General features: G+C 37.6%; 1 protein-coding gene across 7 annotated transcripts in view; it reads right to left on the reverse strand.

Moving 5' to 3' along the window:
* The window catches only part of LOC117568929 (RNA-binding protein Musashi homolog Rbp6), a 224186-nt gene that overhangs the window by 117429 nt on the left and 81443 nt on the right, over positions 1–25314 (reverse strand). For all 7 annotated transcript variants that reach the window (XR_007954721.1, XR_007954722.1, XM_052003653.1 and 4 more), the window contains exons 5-6: positions 8904–8988; positions 5683–5724 (exon numbers count right to left, since the gene is read on the reverse strand). Coding sequence is in view for 5 of the 7 variants with exons in the window: in XM_052003653.1 (XP_051859613.1) it covers positions 5683–5724; positions 8904–8988 (127 nt within the window). In the remaining 2 variants the exon portion in view is untranslated. The remainder of the gene's footprint in view (positions 1–5682; positions 5725–8903; positions 8989–25314) is intronic.

Here is a 25314-nt window from a genome sequence, read left to right on the forward strand (position 1 = left end):
CTTTTGCCTCCTAACAAACACTCAAACTCGCTCGCTCGCTAGCTTGCTTGTCTATCTGTCATTTCGGACAAGAGAAAGACGAAGAGAGATAGAGAGAGAGAGAGAGGAGAGCGGGGACTGAAAATGTGCTTCATTATGACATGGTCATGCAATCGAAGCCACATTGTTGTCTTCCAACTGAAACAGGATTTGTGCCTTAATTGCATACTTTATCGTTGCATACTTATGTGGCCAAACTTTACGTCACTTCCTTCCTCTCGCTTCCTGTGTTCGCTCGTTCTATTTTGTAATCTATTTTGCATTTCCCCCGCCCCTTGCCTTCTCCTTTCTCTTTCACACAAAATTGAAACCACTTTGCAGATTCCAAATCGATAATTTGACAGCTCCAATTGCACACATTTCATGCCAACATCATTTCTCTCTCTCTCTCTCTCACTATCTTTCTCTATCTCGCTTAAGCACAAGTTGTGGCATCACTTTGGCACACAAGAAGACAAGAAAAAACAAATAAATATTTCCATAGGTATAACGTGATATTTGAGGAATGTAAGCACAATATTCACTTAAATAATTGCTAGATGTGACCAATATCAATACCCTAAGGCCTGACACAAAATATCTACTTATTATTATTATTGTGATTATGTCACGACAACTTGTCCAATTTGTCAAATCCACTTTTTGTATTGCTTCGGCAAATTGCAGAATATTTTCATGAGCAACTCAATTTTGTTTTGAATAGAAAAGGCAAGGATGTGCTTAAGTTACGAAAGGGAATTAATAGAGTAAAGGTACTTGAGTGTTTTATATTTAAGTAATTCAACAAATTAAACAATTAAAAAAACTCAGAGTTAGCCCCATTTTTAATGAAAGCAAAACAGTGGTGTATTATTAACAAAAAAAAACAAATACAAACTAAATTAATATAACTCAAAAATACTAAAAATATAGCAAATTACATATTTGATATATTGATATAGAGTTCAAAATATATATCAGAGCCACAGCAACTAAAACCGTTACTTCAAGACTACGATTTTTGCTTTTTGAATAGCTTTTTTAAAAACTTTTCAAAAAAATTAATCATTATGCCTTAATTTGCACATCAAATTAGCAAACTTTTTCAAGAAATAGCTTTTGAGAAATATCTTTCAAAATGTTGTTAACCTGAAATGAGAACTTAAGCATAATACCTAATTTTCTTTCGAGTATTAAATGGTCTTCTTAACTAAAGGAGTTTCGTATAAGTCATGTAACGATTTAACACAGCTGAACAAAAGCGTGTACGAAGCCCTAAATATAAAAGTTTAACAATTCTAACAAATTTGAAAATTTATATTAAAAGAAATGCGAAGTTTTTTAAATTTTAAAAGCTTTTCTTCATCAACACTTCCGAAGGAAGTCAAATATAAAACAAGAAGCATTGTATAGATGCTTAGACTACACAAACATGAGTTGAATGAATGTTAACATATAAATTAAAGTGTAGCCTGCAGGCCTAAGTAAGCTCTGGCTTTATTATTGTACTATCCAATTTAATTAGCAGCTACAATTGTAAAACAAAATAAACATAATTTAAAATACACAGTATTACATAGAACAACAATTGCCTAATAAACATAATAAACACATGTTATTACAATTATTTAGAAATGCCTTAAAACACAACAAGTGTTTTAAGTATTATAATTTGAAATTTTTGTTTATATTTAAAGATTTGTTAAGTAATTTAATCAGTAGAACAGCAACAGAGTACCATAACAACACAATATAGAGATCTTGTACGGTCCGAATCTGAAATTTTAGATATAAAATTATCGCTAGAATAGACTTTTGAAGCCCGTTTGCTGTTGAAAATACTATTTTTGGTTTTCTTTTTAAAGATCATATCTTTAAATAACTTAACACTTGCTTAAAAACCATATTCTTGGTTAGAAAATAGACAGTTTTCGCTTAATATGCTTCACGATATTTTGGACTATGTGTCAATAAATAATAGCAAATATTAGTTCATTCTTTGCTTCCCCATTTTGTGTTGCTTATGCGCAATATTTATGTACTTTCCCTTCTCACATATTAAAATCAAAGCGTATCCTTGGCACAATGTGGCTGTCGGTCTTTTTCATTCACAAACCTTCAAGTTTGAGCATTGTGTGTAATGCGTTAACAAGTTCATGCGTTGCTTTAGCTTCAATTTGATTTCCAGTTTCCTTTTAGCTTTTTCTTTTACTTTTAGTGAATGGTGCTCACAAAACATTCCATAAATCCTCAGCGCCAAGTTCAGACAGCGTTGGTAGCTGTTTCTGTTGCTTTGGCTGTGGCTGTGGCTGTCTTCCCCATAGATTCCGTTAGAATAGTTTAGCTCGGTTTTTTTTTTTGTATTTTGATTGTTTTTGCGATAGTTTTTTATGGCATACTTATGTGGGCCAGCCAAGCGAAATCCATTTCACTTATCCCATGCACTTTTATGGCTTTAGCCACCAAAAATTTTGCACATTAAAAGCGAACTTTTTAACATGACATATGTAAGCCAGTCGCCACCGTGCGCTATCCTTCGCCCGCCTTCGCCCGCTGCTGCTTGCAGTTGCAATTGTTGGGCCACCCATTGACCAAACACAAGTTGCACAAATACACATTTCATATTCATAGTCTGAGAGCTTAAAAGCAAAGAAATTAACTTCACAAAAGTTTGCACAGAGAGCGAGAGCGAAAGAGAGCGAGAGAGTGAGACGCACTCAGTGAGCGAGACGAGTTGTCGATGCGACACACACGGCGTATGTGTAATGTGGGTAATGGATAATGTGTAACCAACCCGGATGCGAATCTCCTGCCTACTCAAAATGTGCTGCTTCCTTCTGCTGTTGCTGCTGCTGCTGCTTCGTCTTCTGCAGGCTCCACACTATTTTTGTGCTTAGTCGGCTCATCTGCATTTTATGGTCCAAAAATATCATCATCATTTTTTCGCATTTCATTATGTGCTCCAATGTGCGTATATAAGTATAAGTGTATGTGTGTACGCTGTGTCTCTGTGTGTGTGTGGCACCATTTTAACAGTGAAAACTTAGCAGCCTCATTTAGTATGCTTCATTTCATTATATGGCCCGTTTCGAGTCCCCAGTCCCCTAACTGCCTGCCTATGACTAGTACTTTAAAAAAAACTCAGTTTGAGGGGAGCAGCAGCACAAAAAAAAAAAATACTCTTAACTTACGCTGCAACCGCAAGCATTTTGGGCCACATTTTGTGGGCAATCCTTCTGTGCCGTGCTTCGTGCTCTATGTTCCATGTTCTTTCTGTGTGTGTGTGCTTCATGAGGCTCCCGACAAACGGTGCGAGAAATTGTCCTCTCGTCATTTTCTACTCTTCTCTTATTTTATTTCATTTTATTTTTTCCTTTTCTTATTTTTCGTTTTCTGTTTTTTTTTTTTTTTTGCTTTTGATGTCGCTTGCAATTTTTTTTTTTGTCCTGCGTAGCAACTCCTTTGGGTGTCCCCACGGACTTGCCTGCCTGCCATTTGGCTCCTGCTAAGCCCATCCTTCCCTTCTTCGGTTTGCCTGGCTCCCCTTTCTACGCTCGCTACGTCACTCATTTTTTTCTCGTAATTTTCATAAGCAGCCGTTAGACGTTGGATTTATGTTTTTAAACGCCTTTTAATATGCGAGAGGATCTTCGCGCGCGCGCTTGCTGCCTCGACTGGAGAACAGGGAACACAAAGCCACTCGCAAATGCCGCGTCGTTGTCCTAGTCGCCATCTCCCGTCTCCATTGCCATCTCTCCATCGCCATCGCCATCGTTGTCGTCCTTTCTCCATCGTGACGTGGCTCGTGGCGTGGCGCAAATCCAGTGAGAATGCGTTTAAAAAAATATTATAATAATAACATTACGTAAATAATTGTTGGGTGCTGTCGTTGCCGTTGCCCGAGCCGTGCCGTAAGAAGGTAAAGGGAAGAGCAGGGGAAGGTTAACAAACGGCAGCAACACGCGCCGCAGGAATAGCAACGGAAATCAGCTGCGTGTTGATAAGCAAAGCGTAGCCAGAGCCAGAGCCAGAACCAAGGAGACACTAAGAAGGAGCCGCTTGCTTGCCTGCCTTTCGGCTTGCTCTTGTTTTGCTCAAGGCTTTCGCACTCCGCTGTGTATGTGTGTGTGTGTTTGTAAGTGTGTTGGTGTGTGTTTATAAGTGTGTCGTTTTGGGTGCGTATTATGGTGTGCTTTTGCGGTTAGTCGCCGCATCGCTGTGGCACAGCAAACCAAAAAAAAAGAAAATACAGAATTGTTTGGCTAAAGCCGCATTACAAAATACCCTTAGACTCATAAACAGATAAGCCGGCTACAAAAAGGATTTCACTTTCTTCCCAAATTTTTAGACGCTTAACGTAATGCCGATTTCCAGGAATTTCACGTTTCAAGCAGATTCATTAATCAGCTTGTCATTCTTAGAGTTTCAAACAATTTGTTGACGTGAAATTTTCGGCGAATTTAATTGAAAACAGGTCTGAAAGGCTTATTATTACTTTGAATGTCTAAATTTTTTTATATTTTTTAAATAGTTTGATAGTTGCGAACTATTTTAGAATCAAATAATATCATTATAGGGATTTGACAAAGCTTCCTCATTTAATGAGTCTCTTTGCTTATTCTTTTTCTATCGTTTGCTACAAGCTGACGTTTGTTTATCGAATGAGTTCTTAAAATATCGATATATCTTATTAACTCATTCCTTTAACATAAATACTACAGTCCTTAAGCTTAATTGAAAGTAACTTCAAGCTTAAAACTATCGAGAGTTTATCTTTATGTTGTAATCATTTTCTTATGTCGACAAATTATATTATTTTTAATAAAAAGTCATAACACTTTATATTTGTAATAATAAAAAGTAAACTTTTAATTTGAGAATTATATTTTATTCTATATTTCATTCTACCCATATTCATTTCTATTTCCAAAAATCCGCTCATCTTTTACCTTCTGCCAGCTAATAGAATCCCTGTTTTTGTGAGAGTATTTCGTAGGAACAGGACAACAAAAAAAGAAACGCAACGCCAAGCGGCACATTTGTAACTCTGTCTAACCGAGCGCAGCGGCAAAAGCAGCGAAATGTGCGTGTGGCATTTAGTAGGCAGTGACAGTGGCTGTGTGGCATGAGTTGTGGTGCCACAAAGATACACATAGAGATAGAGAGAGGCACACCCACACACACACACACACACTGACACATTCACGCACACTCATTGCTGTCGAAATTTTGTTGTCATCATCACTTTGCAGGCAGCGCAATGATAGAGGAAGAAGGCGCAATAGCAACTCTAGAGTATAGCAAGAGGGGAGTGAAGAGATGTAGAGATGGAGTTGAAGCAAAAACGCCGCAGCCTGTCAGCCACAAAGTTATCTGCCTGCCAGTTTTTCGTAATGTTTTCTGGCTGTTCTTGATGTTGCCATCGTCGTTGTTGTTGTTGTTGCTGTTCGTCGTCTTCCGTTTTTAATTTCATCTGCCATTTACTGCTACTTATGACACATCCTTTTGGCCCCGCCTCCTCACGCCCCATCTAGCCGATTCGACTACAGTTTTTCTTTCATATATTTATTTTATTTTATTTTGTATTTTTTTTCGTTTTTTCATTTTTTTTTTGCTGTCAAGTTGTTTTCTTCATTTTTTGGTAATATTTTTGTGGGTACTTACCTTGGGATGTGCACGTCGCGGAAAAGCTACTTTCGGGTCCACCTGCAGCGACCAAAAAAGAGAAGATAGAGAGAGAGAGAGAGTGAGAGAAGTGCGTGAATGAGATGGCAAGAGAGTAATAGTAGGGCGTAGTGAGGAAATCGTATGCTTAATGACATTTAAATGAAAAAGCATTTCGAGCAACTCTTCATATTAATAGCCAAGCATAAATCTTGCATAAGCCTGCATTGCGCATTAAGCGGGAATTACTCCTAGGAGAATATTTCGGGGATGGAGAAGAGGAAGGGGAAGGGGAATCGCCTCCTTCTCGACTTGCGAGCTGAGTACGCACGAATTAACGCGTAACAAATTGCTCGACCAGAGGACAGACAGCTCCCTCCAACTCCCCCTGTAGCTCCCTCACTTTGCTCAATAAGCAGCGTCATTAAAAATAATTAAAAATCATAAAAATTCAATTTTAAGTGCTTGGCTTGCTTCATTTCGGCTTCCTCGCCTCGACAGCACGTCTTGACAGCTAACGGTAAACCTCAAGTGGGGAGATTCTTTTTTTTTTTTTGTGGGAGGGAACGAAGCTAAATCTTACTTGACTTTGATGCTTGCTGCTGCAGTTGCAAGTGTGCGGGTAACTTAAGCCAATGCCGCAAATAAAATGGCAAATAAAATGAAGAGATATTGGCAAAGAGATAGAAACGAGTGAGAGAGAACAAAGCGAGGGAAAGGGAAAACCAACGCAATATCCTCTGGCGATAATAATTCGCAGAAAAATTGTCACAGAACTGAAACGACAAACGGCGAATGGCGAAACAGCGAACGGCGAATGCTGACAGGACGGCAGTTTGCCGTGTTGATTTCCTGTGTGCAGGACGAAAAACAACAGCAGCAACAACAACAACAACAACAACGACGACAACGAACGTTGTTGGGCCAGCCAGCCGCCTGGCGGGAAATTGATTTTTAGATTAAAATTAAAACTAATCAGCGCTGAGTGGCAAACGCCGACGTCTCTCTGCCACAGCGACTTTTTCGGGGGGGGTTTGGTTCGAAAATACATGAGGCCGAAAAAGCGTAACGAAATGAAATGAAATGAATTCGCATCGCTTTCAGTTTTGCAGTGCAGCCAAACGGAAACACGAAACACTGCACGACTGAGCCAAACACACACACTCACATGAAAATGCAGTTGTTTAAAAACAAATCATATATAAATGATGGCTGCGCATTTTAGTTACAGTTGGCCAGGCGTATTTTCAATGTGTGTGTGTCTGTGCGAAGAATGACCAACAAACAGCGACAGGGCAGAGGGACAGAAGAACGGACAAACGGACAGACAGACAGCCAGACAATCAGACAGACGGTCAGTTAGATAGATAGATTTGTTGCACTCGTTGGCAAGCTGCAGCTAATTAAGCTAATGCCGGCCAATGCGGCGTATGCGTAATGTCAGCTGCCCATACACAACACAGACACTGACTGTCCTTACTCCTTTCTTTTTTTTCCCCCAGTTGGCCATTCAATCGGTACAGCTAATCAAACTGAATTCATCAATGATAAGAACCGGAAAATCTCTCCCTTTTGCTGCACCATTTTGCTGGGGAAAATATGTTGAGCAGATTTAGCATTTTGCTGCTGCTGCTCACTTGTTCGACATCGATTTCGGCTTATCGCAACACTTGACTGCGCTTAGACTGAGCTGCATCTGGTTTTTGTGGCCAGCTTGGACACGATTCTGTGCACAAAAGTGTGCTGCTAAGAGCAATGTGGTCGGGATAGTTCTTGTTAACAACAATATGGCTAGAAGAATGCGAAAGAAGCAATATTTTAAATCTTTTTCTTTATCTTCTTCAAAACTCTTAATATCTGTTGGCAATTTTCAAGTAAATAATAAAATATTTTCAATAAAAAATAGCTCAAAACTCAATTAAAATTATGCTAATGTTATGCCTTAAAAGGTTAGTAAAGTCTTTCATAATTAGTATCACTAAAACAGAGCCAATTTAATTTAGATATTTCAAATCAATATTTCCCAGAAACACATATTATAAATTCGTTCAAATAAATAATGCTAGTTATTGATTATGTATAATGTATTCATCAATAACTTGAATTGTTTTAAAGGTATTTATTTACTACTTTTTATTTTATTAGCATTATAAAGCTAGCTGTTTACTTTACTATACAATGCTATAATCTACTAGTTTCCTTTATTTCCAAAGTAATCAACAAATAAATTATAATATTCAATACCATCCTAAGGCCAATGCTATAAGTTATTTTGCACTAGTTAAATCTTCAGCTAGTTATCCATAAATTTATTATTAATTTACTATAATTCCAGCTGCGAATTAAGTTCTACATTAAATTGATATAGGCAGCCCAACTTATGCCAAGTGACTGTCTTAATTATTCAGTCCTGCTTAAGTTAGAGAAATGTAATTTAATTTGCAGCTACTCGTAAATCAAATCAAAGCCAGTTTCCGATTATATTTCCAATGCCAGCAAAGAGCTCTATAAGCCAGATAGTTTCTGTCTGAAGCCTTTGCTGTGCCTTCTGACTAGTTTTCTCTGTGTTGCTACAGTTTGCACTGCATATGGCAAATATTTCTAATAATAGAACTAAGCTCAGCCTAATCTCGGTGGCGCTTTTACAGCTTGTAAAACAGACAAAATGACTAAGCCAGGCAGGCAGCAGCAGCAAAAGCATCAGCTCATTTGATGCCTGAGCACCTTGCAGCAGAGCAGCACACGTGGCAGCGACAGATTCCCCCTTCTCTCCCTTTCCAAAATCCTCTTCATCACCTTGTGTGCGCTAAAATAACACATCACGTAATTAAAAATTGTTTGGCTTTTACAAAAATCTCGTTGGCAGAGCCTTTAACTGACAGGTCATTTCTTCGTTTTTTTATCCATTTTTTATTTTTTTTTTTGGTAATTCGTTGATGTTGTTGTTGATGCGCTGATTTGGCTGTTTTTGTTAGTTGGCTGTCATTGCTTTGAGTTTCTAATTGCTGTCAATAGACAACGAGACGCGAAACGAGACGAAACGAGATGAGATGAGAGGCAATTTATGAAGCCAGCCGAACGCGTTGCTTTGTGCAAATATTTTGCATAGCTGGTGAAGTTTTTTGTTTGCCAAACACAGCGCACAGGTGAGCATTTGAGTTGTCTGCTTTCATTTTTTTTTTTTGGCTATGTAACAGTCTGTATGTGTAGAGTATTATTACCTTTTTGCCATCCAGCTCGTGTGTGCCTTGGGTGAGTACCTTATCTACGCTATTTGGATCGCTGAATGTGACAAAGCCAAAGCCTCTGCAATGAAGAAAAAGAGTGGAGATATATAGACATATATGTGAATACACTGGAAAAAAAGCTTTAAGTTCAAAATTTGAGACTAGGTACTAAAAAATTCTTAAAGTTACAAAACACATCATGTTTACAAGAACATTTGATAAAATAACAAGGAGGAAATAATTTATAGTTTTAAAATATAAAAATATCTATAAAATATGACATGTTATTTTTTTATTGATTTTATTTTGTACTATGCACTTATCATTTTAGTACTTTATTATTTAATAAGTTCCATCAATCATTGGGTTTTACGTATACGTTATATCTATTCCCCTGTTAGACTACAACGAAGAAGGATTCGTAAGAGTTCGACAAAGTAAGCTAAATACTTAGAGTTAGATAACAAGTAGTAAAAGCAAAACAGTACAGTATTAATTTTGAAATATACTAAATTAATATACCACAAAAATAACATAAATATATTAAATGCTACATTTGATAATCTGGTATATTTTGTATCCTGATGTATATTTCGAATGTAGTAGTATATAAATATACCAAAGGGTATATTTGTTAAAAAAAAAACCATATTTTCAGCAAAAGCATCTAAGACCCTATTGCAGTAGGCGTTATTTGCCACACAAAAGTATTTCTTAAATAACTTAAACAATTTTTATACCTGATATTTTTGTAGTGTACAGAGAGAGAGAGAGAGAGATAAACGTAAATATCAACATGGTTTAGACAAGTTGCTTAAATATTTGTCAGGAAAAAAAAAGTAAACGAAGGAAAACCTGAATTGCAATCGCTGCTGCTGTCGTGTTGTGTGTGGCACGTGCGGCAATTAGATGCTCAAATTACATCAAAATATTGGCTAGCAAAAGTCGACTTGACTCGACTAGCTTAACTTTGTCGACTTGTCTCACCATTTACCCAATTGCCACGGTTCGAACGCGCCGTCGTCGTTGTCGTCGTCGTGCACGCTAATGGCCAACCTGACAGACGCTTACAAGCCATTACACTCCGAAGAGAGAGAGAGAGGGAGAGAGAGAAAGTGGGAGATAAAGAGAGAGAGAGAGAAGGATATCAGACACACACACACACATAGAAGTAAGCTATGCGTTACTGTTGCCTTCGTGTCGTGTTGTGATAAACTTATTCTTGTTAAATATTTAATTAAAATGCTTATTATCTCGCACTGCATTTTAATGAGTCTCCCATGCCCAGGCAGCCAGTCAGAGCTTGGAAGTTGGAGTCGGAGTCGGAGTCAAAGGAGAAGCGGCAGCAGCCACAGAGCTTCAGACCAGACCAGACAGCGCCAAAGACAACAAACCAGCTCTAGAGATTTTGGTCTGCTCTCCATCTCTTTCTCTCTCTGTATCTCTTTTAGTCGCTCTCTCTTTCTCACACTTTGTATGTGTGCACGTTTATGTTTATTTGAGTTTTGCCACTTGGCAGCGACGCTTAACGATGCGCCAGGCGTTCCGGCTGACTCTACTCTTCTCAGCCAGACAACGTATTTGTCTTGCTCTTTTAGGCGCTACCAACACACACACAAGCACACACCAGCACACACACAGTTACACGTACAGTTTTATCCAATCCGGGGCAATAAGAGCAACAACAACAAGAGCAACCGCAAGCACAGACAGTAATTAACGACGATTCTATTGCAATTGTGGCGATTGTTACGGTTTTGATTATACTCCACACACACACACACACACATATACAGTTGCCTCCCAAATCTAGCTATAGCTATAGCTATATAGCCATGGCTTTGCACAGACAGCTGCTCCTTGTCCACTTTGGCTTTTTTATTGCTGGCAAGTTTTATACACAAATTGCTATGCAATGGCCAACAATAACAATGAGAGAGCTTGTTGCAAATTTATAAAAACAATTTGCATATGGAAAAGGTTGCCACACAATCCGATTGCACTGCATCTAAGTCGAGTCAAGAGAGAAGGCAGCAGAAGAAGTACTATACACATAGTTGAAACAGTTCTCGGCACCGCCTGGCACATATTAAATAAACATTTTGTGCCGTATTTATAGACGAGCAATTTGTGCAATGCAATTCGAAAAAGAGGCCTACGCTATTAATATTGATTTAAATCGCAGGGAAAGGCTTTGCGGAGGTATTGCAAAAGGGGTGCAAAAGGGGGGCGAAAGGAGGCGTGTCTACCGTTCAAGTGGGTCACACAAAATTGCAAAACGCAAAAGTGACACAAAGTTGAAGCCAGAGACTGAGTGTTGCAAATGCCTGCAGTTTATCTATCGAGAAAGAGAGAGAGCAAAAGAGAAAGACTAAAAACTCCAACTCCAATTCTCTCGCTCTTTCTCGCTCTGTCTCGAAGAGAAAAGCCACAAATTTAAAAGGCAAAACTCAAAAATAATGTGTCTCCTGTGTGCAATTTACTCACAAATTCAGATTCAATTTATGCAACTCGAGGCATGGCAAAAGCAGCGCACCAGAAAACCCAGCGACAGCAGACACACAGCACACACAACCCGGATAACAACAGAAAAGCAACGTGAGAGTGTATGAGAGTGTGTGTGTGTGCCTGTATTTGTCTTTAGTCGAGCAACTATACATGGGTGTGTGTGTGAGTGTGTGTTGCTCTACACAATAAAAAGCAAAACAACAAATCACTGATTGTGCTGCATTGACTTTAGAATACCCTGCAGCATTGCATGCTAAACAAAAGTGACACTTGTTGCCAGCTACACACTAATTTCATTCAATGCATCTAAAATTGTAGTGAACACAATGCTCCTAAGATTGTAAGAAGCTTTAAAAGCATATTAAGTCTGCTGCATAAAATAACTTAAATGCTCTTAAAGGCATATTTATAATAATTTTTATTTTTATTGTATTAATTTCTAGAAAATTAGTATCTGCAAGCAACTTTTAAACATTTTCTTTGAAACTGTAGCGAAATATTTTCGAACAAGCTTTAAAACCACATTAATTCTGCTACATAAATACACTTTAAAGTTCTTAAGCGTATACAATTTTAAAGATTTTTTTATTGATTTTCAGAAAATTACAATTTTTCTATATTTTAACAACACTTGTCAGCTTCAACCTACTTTCAATGCCTCCAAAACTGGAGCGATATATTTTCGAGCAAGCTTTAAAAGCACATTAAAACTGCCTCATAAAAGAACTTGAATGCTTTCAGTGCATGAAGATTTATTAATTATTAAGCTATAATTACTACTTGTTTTATATTTTAATGAGCCTTTTCATGGCTGCCAAGTGCACTATAAAAACTTGACTGTTTTTTTTTTGTATATTTATAAAGGAAAGCTCTTTTAAAAATTGATTTTTTCTTCGCATATGTCTACTAACTAAATGGAATGTTAAAGACTTCAGTATTTCACAACACAAGCAGAAAATTGCAGGAAAATTATATAGTTATTTTTGTAAAAAAGCACAATTGAATGATTGATAAACCTTTTAACGCTTTATAACGAAGATCAACTGTATTACATATTACAATATATAAATAAATAAATATATAAATATATACGTTTATTTATGAAGGTCTTAGTTGGTTAACAAAAATTGAGCAATGGAAATCATAACTCTTGTAAAAAGCTTTAAGCTCATTAAAGCTTACTCAATGACGGCTAGTTCTAGAAATCACTTAAGTTGGCTTTAGTCTTTCATTTATATTAGAATACTTAATGAGAAAATAAGAAGTGAACTTAAATACATATTATTTGATCCTTTCTATTTAAAGAGTGTATGCCTAGTAGAGAAAAATAAAATAGTTTTTCAGGAGAAAAGCTTACCTTTATTTGCTTTAATCATACTTTCCTCCAATTTTACCATATGCTACTTGTAAATAATTTAAAATTCCTGTAGTCCAATAAATCTGGAACTCTTTAAAGATATGCTTACTATTTTAGATTACTAAAGAATACTAATCATATTAATCATATTAATAACTAAATTAAAATTTGAGTAACATTGGATAATAGATTACTAAAAGTAATAAAAACTTTAAATAAAAGCTTCAAAGAATTTTGTTTCACACAAGAAAAGCAAGCAGAACACCTTGAATTGCAGCTACAAAGCTGTCTGCAATAACTGCTTCAGTAATCGACGTCTTACATCACACTTATTGATACCTTGAAGCACCTCAATTACTTTCTTAATCAATGCCTAATATCAAAGCAGCCCCTTTCTAGTGCCTGGGATCTATAGGGTATAGCTCAACAAACAGAGACACGCAGACTAGGGGAGATCTACAAACATGCACTGAGCGTGCTGCAGGTGCAAGGAAGTGGGAGGAGGAGGTGGAAGAGGAGGAGGGTGACAAAAGGGGACAGAAAGGGCAGCTGGCAAAGACTGGGGCTAGATATGGTTAGGTTTGCTTCGGTTTGTTGTTGTTGTTGTTGTTGCCGTGTTGTTGCCCGTGTGTTGGTTCGTTGGATTGTTGCTTGTTGAATTTTATAAAGCCGTTTCAGAATGCTAATGAGCGCACGCACAAGCTGCCAAGGTAAGCAAAGGCTGCTGCTGCTGCTATGTGGGAGAGAGTAGCAAAAAGTAGGCGACGTCGGTGGGGGAGGCGTGGCAATCATGTAACACACACGCCGCAAACACGTACCAGACCAGAGGCAGCCTCAAGAGTCGCCGCAGCAGTGCAAGCGCAAGGCAAGGCAACATAAAAGTCTTATTTGAATTGCCATGCAGAGCTTGAGAAAGTTTACTAGTCGCAGGATTCCAGTCTACAGTTGTTGTCTATGTTTGTAGTTGTTGCTGTTGCTGCTGTGCTTGATGCTGCTGCTGCTGTTGCTATTGCTATTGCTGGCTTACGCACAATTTAGCAAAACAACTTGCATGTATTTAGCCTATGGGTTGCCTGGTTGAATCTTTCCCCTCTTCAGCACTTCAACTTCAACTGTCTCTCTCTCTGTGAACCTCTCTCTCTCTCTAAGTTGCCTCCAGCGCAATCTGAGCTGTGTGTGTCTGCAGTTAAGTTGCCCGCTTACTCCTGTGGCTGGCAGGCTGACTACCGTCTTGGATTACCGTAAATAATCTAACTAAATGAGTTAGCAAACGGTCAAAGTTCAGTCGAGGTGTTGCCAAAAGGCGTCCTGCAACGTACAGCCATGTGTTTGTGCATGTGCCCGGTGAATATGTTGCCAACTAGACAACGCCAGCAGCTAACAAAACCTGTATGATAAGCAAAGAGTCGACCTCTCTCTCCCTCCCCTCTACCACAAACAAAAGGCTGCCAAAACGCAGATATACTCACATAGTTAATGCAACCAAACACACACATCTATACATACATGTATCTACATGTTATATATACTGATATAGTTGCCCCCAAAAGTGAGTCGAGCATATGCACTCACATGTGTTTGTGTATGTTTTTGTATGTTGGTCCAGTAAACAAGTGAATGTGCACACTATTTTAGTGCGCTTAGTAAGCAAATTTAGTATACAGTCTCTGGATTATCCAAAAGTGTCCCAAAGGACGCCTCAAGATGAGCTGATTGTATGACTTTGCTTGCCTTTGATAAGCACAACGAGAGGATAGAGAAAGCCAGCCAAGTGCTTTACAACGGGGCAGAGCAGAAGAGCTATTTAGCTTGAAGCGTTTTGCGGAGCGTTTTCCTCAGAGAGTGAGAGTGGGAGAGTTAATTAAATAGCAAATATCCTAATTATTTAATAGGGGATGATCTATGTTTGGGATTTTGAATGGTGCAATATTCTATGAAGATACTAAGGCATGATACAAGTCTTCAAAAAACGCAAGGAAAGAACTCGTGGAAAACAATTTCATATTGTTTAGAATGGACACATTATACTAGATGTTATATATTTAATAAATTCCCTAATAGGAAATCATTTTTCTACTAAACAAATTTGAAATTTGGGATTTGATTTCAATTACTACAATTTGTTAAGACTGTGAGTTCCAAAATTATTAAAAATTAAGCATAAAAGCTGATGTTTGTCGAACGCTTTACTTAGAAATCATTTTTGGAATGAAATATCCTTACAAAATACGGAATATGAAATTGGAAATACCTTTTATATTATAATTTTGAATTCAAATGAATAGTAAATAAAAGTATATAAAGCTACTGTTTATGGACAAAAGGATTGCGCTGCGATTCGAATATATTCATACATTCATACTAATTTATAAATAATTGTATTTTTTGTGGTAAATCACAACTTATATGAAAATGAAGATGGTATTTTAAATGCAATGCGCCCAAGTTTGATGCCTTGTCAATCAAATTTCGTAAAATATTCCAAATGCATTGGTTTTACGAAAAAAAACACCAAGACTAGAAATGTAAAAATGCAACCAATGAAAAGCGTGCAACAAAAACGCAAGCGAAAAACCATAAAAATAGCCCATAAACTAGCGTAATTAGTTAATAAAAGCAACACATCTTTGTATTGTACTGAATTGCAATGCTGACCTAGGCCAACTGTGGCTGCAGCTCATGTGAGAAAGACTCGGGACAAATTGCAAGAAAAGCTGAAACTGCGACCGAGACTGCGACTGAGAATGAGTAAGAGAATGGGAATGAGAATGAGACTGAGACTGAGAATGCTGTGCTCAGAGTACAGTGTACAATGTACTGTTTATTGTCGCCATTTGTAGCAGCAGTCGCCCTGTCAAGGCTGCTCTGAGGAGAACATTAATGGCAGCCGCAAGTCATGCCCTCAACCTTAACTGAAACTTGCGACGACGATGAGCAAAGTAGCTGACGGCTAACAAAACTTTCAATCCACTGTGAGCAGAGCAAAAGCAGCAGCAGTCGAAACGGCATCAAGACGACAAACTGGCAGCAGGTCTTAAGGGCCAGAAGGCTGAAGGGATGCTGAGAGGGGGGTGGGAATGGGGGCGACGCATATTCAAATGACTTTTTCGTGTAAAAATTCAGAACAAAACAAAAGCGCCCGAACAATTGCAAAGGAATGCAACTTAACAGGGGGAGAGACAAAGAGAGGGGGAAAGGGGGTGTAGCTGGCTGGCACTTCTAAGCTTTGGCTACAGTCAACGTCAATCCCGACGAGCGCACTAACAAGCACTTGCAGCTGCCTCGACAGGCCCAAGACGATGACGACGACGACGTTGCTGCTGCTGCTGCTTTTGTGGTGCTTCCTTGCCGTGTTTTGTTTTTTCTGGCCTCCCCCCTACCACACCCCACCCTCTCTCTCTCACTCTTTGCTCTATAGCTGTCGTGTGAAGTGGGGCCGCGTGCATGAAACTTTCACAAGTGGCTTCCTGCCTTGGTCCTGTCCTCGCACTTTATAAGCCTACGCCCGACAACCGACAACCGACGACCGACGCCCACGCCCATTTTGCACGTTTTTATATGCCTTTGTCTTGTTTCGTTGTCGTTCTCTGTGTCGTTGTCGTTGTCGTTTTCCTGGGCACCAAAATGCATCCTTGAACACGCACACTTAACTGGGCCTGCGTGAGTGCCAAGCTGCTCTGGCAGTTGAGCTACTCAACAGCAGCAGCAGCAAAAAAAAACTCAAGCCCAAGTCAGACATTTACCCAAGTCGGGTAACCGCCTCCAAGTCAGCGACTCGCTGCTTAAGAACCCCCATTCTCCATTCTTTCTACAGCTCTACTTTTGAGAGCCTTTGTCGCCGCTGCCTTCTACTTCTACTTCTACTTCTTCTGCTGCTGGTGCGTGTCCTTGCCTTTGCCTCAACCAGCAACTTTTTTACTGGACTTGGCTATCTATGCGGGTCGTCGGTAATTTGATTAATCCAGCGAAGAAAAAAAAAATATAAAGGAAAGGCATTGGTTTTGGTGTCTTGTAAGGGGTTGCTTATTGCTAACTGCTGCGGCTGCTTCCTGGCTAAATATTTAAATGGCCGGGCCATTATGAAAATTTATCGATTTAGTGACAGTTTAAGGACACACATTATGGCGCCCATTTGTTATGTTTTTATGGTTCGTATGCCTGCTGCTAATGTCAATTTTGAGTGTTGCCTTCTTTTGTGACGCGGCGCAGACATTAAATTCTTTTTCGGCCATCCCCAGCCCCCACCCTCTTCCTCTTCCCTAGCAAAGGGGGCGGGGCACATCATTTAGTTGGCCCCCGACGAAAAGGTAACTTTATTTTATAATTCATTTTATTATTATTATTATGTAAAAGTGCTGCGGCAAAGCAATTACAATGGAGTGAGAGAGATCGTAAAAAAATAACAAGTAAGCTGCAACACAGCAGCTGTCACGACTGACAAATACCCTGGCAATTCTGTGCTGTAAGCTGACCACAAAAAAAGTGGTCAAAAGAGGGAGAGACTCAGCCTCATTAAGTCAACTAAACTTTTGGTATTATGAGCAGAAATTCCTGTGTTGATTTAGTTTACGTAGAAACTTTAATGACTTAGCCAAAGGCCAAAGCTGTAATTAGTGGTTGGGCAGTCTGCTAAAATATTCAAGTTCATTGTGCATACGATTTGTAATTTATAATTTTCTAATTTACAGAGCTTTACTATAAAATAATTGGTATGAGTAATATTATAAAACCAATTATTGCTATTTTTGGTGCATTTTGTTTATCTTTTCAGTTGAGAGCATTGTTGAAATAACGTCTTGAGTTAAACATATATAAGGCACTTATATTTATTATGTTGTTGTATTGAATACATTAACATTAATTATTATTAATCGAACTCATCTCGCTTTTAAAATTAAGAGAGTTGGTTTCACACGCATTCTTAGGAAGTTAGTTTGTGTTCTGATCTGACAGTGAATAGCAGCAAGAAAGAAAAACTTATAAAAGTACCTACTATAAGTGTTTAATAAGTTTTTTTGGCTTGCCTGGTGTAATACTTAATTGTATTATAACTATCTGTTTCAATAATTTATAAAAGAAGAAAAATGTTTACAGATGATTTGAGGTTTGGAAAAGTTAACTTACTCTTCCTCTTTGAATATATAAATAGACAAATCAATCTTCTACTGAACTAATACATGCAAACTTTAATTGCTGTATTAAAAAAAGGTTTAATTCAAGCAGGGCAATTATATTTTATATCGATTAACTTGATGTTTCTATCCAAAGATTAATTAATAAATAAAATGTTTTTATGGTAAACTTATTTTGCTCTCATTTACAATAATCTAAAATGAAAATTTCAATAATATACACTCTGAACACATTCATTAACCTGCTTTTATTTCGTCATTGAGACAATGCTCAATTAATATTTGGTAATTATATTTGCTTAATTACTTAATTTTTAAAGGATATCTTCCTATAAACACATTTCCAAAGGGAAAAGGAAGACCCCTCAATTTAATTTTCAATCTAAAACAAATTTATTAATATGATTTATTGTGAAACTTATCTTGCTCTAATTGTTATTGACAAAAAGATGAGCTGATGAAATGATATGTTAATTTTTGGATTAATATTTCTAAAATATATAAAAACTTGAATTTCTTTATTACGCCAAAGTTTCATAAATACTGTTAATTTATATTCGTATTTTCGATTGTAATATTTGCAAAGCGAAATGTTTCAGAAACTCGCCGTATTGAATTGGCCATATAAAACTAAGAGTTAAATACAGAAACTGATTCCCCCGCTGATGCTGTTCACCTGATATCTGTCACCTGTGTAGACTATATCCTCAGTGTTACACCTTGATATACCCGTTTAGCCGCGAGGCACAAAAAGAGGCAAACAACACACACACACACACATACATAGCTGGGGCGAGACGAGTGTGTGCGAGAATTTTACTTTTTTTTGGTAGAGCTTTTCTTTGGCACAAAATTCTGGTGAAGAGCGACGGCGGCGGCAAAAATACAAACATAAAATGCGCATAAAAACGCGCAGAAAGCGCATGAAATAATCAACAGTAACAACAATGGTGGGAGCTGATGATGGCCAGAGGGTGACCAGAGAGAGGAGTAGTGAAATGGGTGGTGGAGGAGGAGGTGATGCTTGCTATTGCCGCTGCTGCTGCTGTGTTGAGCTGAACATGCACACACGAGTTGACAACATCCGAGTGTGCGACTGACATCTCAACAACAACAACAGCAACGAGAACAGACAGAAGGGAAAGGGGAGATGAAGGAGACGAAGGCAAACAGGAGGCATCAGGAGGCAGTCCTAATGGTCTTTGGCTTCGTTTGTTGCTGCTGTTGTTGCTGCTGCTGTGTGGCTGACTGATGTTTGCCACAGCCAACGCCATAATTAATGATGAAAAATTGCTACACACACTTCTGCACACACACACACACACACATGGTCACAAAACATATGCAGTTGAGAAGAGCAGAAAAAAAATAAATAAAGCAACAGCAACAGAGCAACAAAATATAAAGCCATTTGGTATTGTGCTGCAAATTAACATGAAAAGGGCAAAGCATCGATGCCAAAACAGCCAACAGTCGTTGCTGACCACTGTTGGTCAAGTGTGAGCCGACTGGGGCGAAGGTCAACTGCTGCTGGCTGCTGACTGTTTGGTTGCTCGCTTGTTTGGTTGCTCGCTGGATCCGCATGACAAACACAAGTGAGCCACTAAAGCGTTGGAGCCTGAGGTCGCTGGAGGATGGCGATTAAATTGAGTTAATTATGGCCACGTTTTTGGATTGCTGTGGTAAATAAGTGTGATGAGAGTGATTTGAAGAGGACGTCAGCAGCTGAAACTTTGCCAAAGGCTTCTCTGATGAGAAACAGAAACTTATTGCGCCTGCCTCATAAATAATATTAAAGTGGTTGCGGCATAAATTAAGCTCCTCATCCTCCTCTTCCTCCATCTAATGACAGCAATTCTCTCTGGCCTTTTAAGTAATCAAATCGCAGCAGATTCCGATTAACGAAATACCACAAGCCAAATTTGTAAATTGTAAACACAATAATACTTGAAACAAACAATTATCCATTGCTCTCTGGTATGTGATTTGTGCTAATGCTAAATTCATTTCTCGCAAAGAGATTCGATAAGCCGAAACCGAACAAAAAGCAATTTGCATTTGTACATTGTACAAGCTGCTTAAGCTTCAATGTGATTATGACACTGGCTACAAATGTTAACTCGCTTTAATTGCACATTAATTTTGAGATTAATTGAATGTCAGCCGAGGAAACTAATTCAGCAACTAATATCACTTATTTCCTTGACACAAATCTTTGAATTTAATTGAAGCTAACTAGAGTTGAGACGAATTTCAAGTGAATAATGTGCTTAAGAAGACAGAAGTCATTGCGTAGGAAACGCAAACAAAAATGTGACTGTAATTAATTGCAGTTATTACTGAATCGGAATCGATTGGTTATAAATAACATACAAGTTTCGTGTGGCAAAAGCATTGATTAATTTTTGTTTATATTTAGGAAAAATATATTCATTTCGCATTGACATTTTCATTAGGCGATATTGTATTTTGTATTATTTTGAAATTTGGAACAAGCAGCTGTTTTTTCATTCATTTTCACTTAAACTCAATATCAAAAAAATATTATTTAAATTAATTGTGAAAATATAGAATTTAAAATAAATTAAGCATAAGAAGTAAGAAAGCTGCATCCGAGTGTGCTCGACTTTAAGATATCTGCTATCCATTTTGAATAAAATCAAAACAGAGCGGTAATAATTTTTAAAATATAACAAATTAATATACCGCAAACATTTGAATACTCCATTAAAATATCACATGGAGTGCAAAATATACCATATTGCGTGTACTGCGTGCTAACATTACAAAAGCTATCAGTAAAAATATATTCATATCTCTTACTGTGCTCATAAATCCAACTCTGCTAAAAGTATATTATTCATTTATTTTCTTCTTAATATATCCAGGTTCTTTACATCTATTTATTTTGTTCTAAATCATTTAATATATTTCATTTAATTTGAATTATTTTATTTTAATTTATTTTAATTATACTTTCAACATTTTAAAGCTTGCTTATAGATGATTTTCCTATATATAATTCATCTTTTTTATTCTTTATATTTTTAATTTTATTCATATTCTTTAAAATTTGGAAACAAGATATTACTTTTATTTCAAGTTTACTTTCAAATCATGTTTTCACGCTTTATACAATTCATCTGCTTCTTCTTAATATATTTTTCTTCTATTTTAAATTATTTAGAAACAATACCTCGAATACATCATTGTCGATTTGAAATTTATTTCGAGTCTGCTTTTAGATTGTTTGTGACTTTAACTCGCGGCAAATTTTAAAGTGCTGTCGACAGATGGAAATGATTCAGCATCGTTCATCGAATTGTTTTTCTATGTGGATATCTGCGACCCTATAAAGGACATGCTGTGCATATATTCGTGCATGCGTTTACATTGGTTTTATTTAAAGCGATTTGACGCAATTTTTATGGCAACCGGGTATAATAAAAGACTATGAATGTTTATAGATTGTAAACAGTTAATGGTTTTAAAAGTGTTTCGTCGTGTTTTGTGTTTTGTATTTTGTTGTGTGTTTTGTTCGTTTGTTTGTTATGCTCTTTTCGCTATTCGACACAACACTTCTTATCTAACACCCGTTAAATTTATTGCGCCTGACTGAGAGAGGAGAGGAGAGAAGAGCAGAGCAGAGCGAAAAGTCGTGGCAGAAACGAAGCAGAGCATTCATTGTGGAGCACAAATGTGATTGTGAGTTATTTGGCAAGTCTCCGATACAGATCCAGGTAAATTTATATTGTACATACATATAAAACATTCGTTGAGCGTCCAGCTCAAATAAAATAAATAAAATTTGGCGCGTGTAAGAAAAAGGAGCAACCAAAATGAAGAACGTTTGCAAAAAACAAACAAAAATTGAGAAATTAGATTTAGCAGTCGGAATTCGAATGCTCTAACTTTCATTGATTGATAAAAAAAATAAAGGATAACATAAATAATGAAATAAAATAAAAATAATTTTTAATAGAATTTAAATAAGGTTGTTAATAAACAACATTTTATTTCTGTTAGTTGTATCATTTTATTACTAACGTAGAATCTACATAAAATAAAAAGAAATTACGTGATATTGAATAAAAATGATTTGCAATGCACTTTATTTTAGATTACTGATGAATAACATTTTATTTATTTGTATTATATTGTGCGTGTGATGAAGAATTTTTAATGTTTAAAATGTTTTTTAATCATTGTTGATAAGCAATATGTTATTATTATATGTTAGTTTGACTATTAACAAGAAAGAGGTGTATTCGTTATTTAAATAAAAATAATATTAAATAATAAGGATAATTTTGGTTTACTCTTCGATAAAAACAATGGCACAAGAAAAAGGTAAAGCAATTATACTTGGTCAAGATTCCTGATAAACCTTTTTTTTTTTTTTAGAAATAATATAATTTTTTTTAATAAATGTTACGAAAATAATGTGAAATTGAATAAATGAACATATTAGAATATATTTTGTGATACTTAATTTTATTTACTTTTTCTTTTACATTAATTATGGACTATCGACATGAGAAAAGTACTTTTTTAACTAAAAACTAAAAAATAATAAAAAACTGTAAAGAATCTTATAGTTCAGAAAATTAAATTAAAAGCTGTAAATCTTAAAATTTACAAAATAAAGTAATTAAAAATCTTGAAGGCATATAAAAATATGATTCTTATCATTATTAATGATGCATTAGATTAATATTTTGTAATGCTATCAAGATTCTCATGTTTGTCAATTCGTAAATTTAAATCTTAACAGTTTTCAATTTAGTATTTTAACTAAGTATTATTTTATTTTCCCTTTGGTGCTGTTATAAATTTATGTGCTAATTAAACGTTCTCTTTAATTTTGGCTGTATTTATATAAACAATTCTCACATACAATTAAACTTTGCTCGTAGTTCACAATAATGTTAATTTTTGCTGCTCAGCTTGCGCAACTTTTAAGCACTGACTTTCATTTGTCTGCATTTAGTTTGTTATGTGGAAACTTTTTGTAGTCACTGTTGCAAGCTGCATGACAATTGTTATATGGCTGCTGCTGCTGCTGTTGGTGTTGTTGGTTGCTGCTGTTGCTGTTGCCCCGAAAAACGGCAAGGGCATAAAAACATTAACAAGAGAAAGAAAAATTTAACTTAATTGCCATGCACAAAAATGCGTGAGGTAACACGCCCCTCCCCCTGTCCCCCAGGCCCCTTCTTCCCTGCCCCTTTGCCCCCTTTTAGCGCTTACACTTTTGCTGACTGCCATAAAGGGGTGTTATTGTTGTTGTTGTTCGTGTTGTTGTTGCCGCCAGCGTATTTGTGGGCTTGCTTGTGGTTGCTTTGCCAAAGAGAGAGAAAGAGAAAGAGAGGGAGAGGAAGAACAAGGGGCAGTTGGGGAAGTGGGAGTGGCAGTCAGTGGGTCTGTGCTTGGCGTGCGTGCGCCGTGCGATATAATTTATGTTTCAATAACTTTCGAAACTCATTGAAAAGTCGCTTATGTTTGCTTCAATGGTGGCAGGCAACAACAGCAACACAGCAACAACAACAAACAAGCAACAACAATGCGCATGAGAAGAATGTTAAAAGTACAACAATAAATTGTTTGGATTTACTTATGCTGCTGTTAGAGTGGCAAAGGAGAGGGGGGAAGAGGAAGGAGTGGGGGGAGGGGGGGCGGAGCGCGAAGGGCGCGCTTTTCTACCAGCAGCTGCCATTTGCCATTTTACTCAATTTTTTTTGTTGTTGCACTTCAGCGACCCGCTTTGTCTCTCTTTCTCTCTTACTCACTCTGAGTAAAAAACTCGCTTAAGTTGCGCAAAACTTTTGCTATTTTTTGTTCACAATTTTCCTCCAGTTTTCTCTTCTTCCCGTTCCCCCGTTCCCTCGCTTTCTCGTTCTCATTCGCTTCTATCTAATGTTGTGCTGAATGTGTTTTGTTTGCCATTTGCTTGGCTGTTGCTTTTGTTGTCGTTGTTGTCGTTGTTGTTTCAGTTCTATTTTCATTTTGTGCTTTTAAAATTTATTTGCAAGTTTTCTAATTTGTACTTCACTCCATTTTATTGTAATATACAATCTCATTTGCGAACGAAGTGCCATATCTCCTCTCTACCATGTACATCTCAATCTAAAACAAGAGCAGCACCAACAGCAACAGGCAGCGACGTCGACTGCGACTGCGACTGCGATTGGGAGTTAGGTGTCGCTGCCTAGAAGTATGCAATGCTTTTTTTACTTCTTTTTCTCGTTTCATTCGCCCGGCAGCAGTATAATGTCTCTGCTGCCCTGGTGCGCATATTTATTAACCGCACTGTTGACTCTCTTTCACGTTGCTCGCTCGCTAGCTGGCTGCGGCAACAACTTTGTGTGCAGCTTGTTGCTGTTACTTTCAACGGTTTACCGTTTACTGTTTTGCTGCTGCTGATGCTGCTCTCAGTTTGAATTTTGTTGTCGCACCTTTTCAGGAATTCTGTTTACATTTATTACTTTGCGCAAGTTTAAGTGAAAAATTTCCATAAACATTCTTTTAAGCGACATAAAGTTTTTATTAAATTTTGCTAGAAATCCCTGACACGATGATATCAGCAGCGACATCAACAACGGAGCGAAGAACGACAACGACGACGTCGGCAACAAATAGAGCTGCGGAATTTACAACTACAACACAAGCGTTTGCTTTAGATTTAAACCCTCGAGTTCTCTTTCTCTCTCTCTGTTTGCGTCGCATCGCGTTGTCCTCCTTGTTTGCCAGCCCCTGTTAAGACAGCAGCCAAGTGGAGTTGCCACACACAGTACGTTACTCTTGCCGTTCTCGTTGTCGTTGTCGTTGCCGTTGCACGCAGTTCATAAAAATTTTGCCAGCCAACGTGACATGCACAAAGGCAAAAGGACACATGGCAGCAACAGCAGCAACAGTAAAGTCGTATCGTAGTCGTAGTCGCAGTCATCGTAGTCGTTGCTGCTACAGAATGTGGCATAAACTTTGCCAGCACACAAAAACGGGACGCTTGTTAACCTGAGACCCCTGTTTTGTGTGCTGCTGCTGCAGCCCCCTCACAGGACATTAGGCGAAATTCAATTAAAACAAGGATATATTTCGCTCAGGCATACCAAGCTGCCCCCGCTCGTGCCTCGCCCCCTTCCGTCTCTTCCACTTCTTAAACAACACACAAAAAAATGCGCTTAACTTTTACACGCGCTTCGCTTAGCGTTCTGCTGACAGCGCGCATACGCCGCGTGTGCCGCCATAAAACGCTTAATTTGAGTGGCAGCCCCGCGGTGCAATCTGAGAGAAAGAGAGGGAGAAAGTACACACACACACACACACACACTTGTATTGTATGTGAGTACATCGTAAAGCAGCGCTAGTTTATAAGCTGTCAGTGCTGTCGTAACAGTGTTGTGCGCACTTT

This window comes from Drosophila albomicans, chromosome 3 (assembly GCF_009650485.2).
Source record: "Drosophila albomicans strain 15112-1751.03 chromosome 3, ASM965048v2, whole genome shotgun sequence".
Lineage (NCBI taxonomy): Eukaryota > Metazoa > Arthropoda > Insecta > Diptera > Drosophilidae > Drosophila > Drosophila albomicans.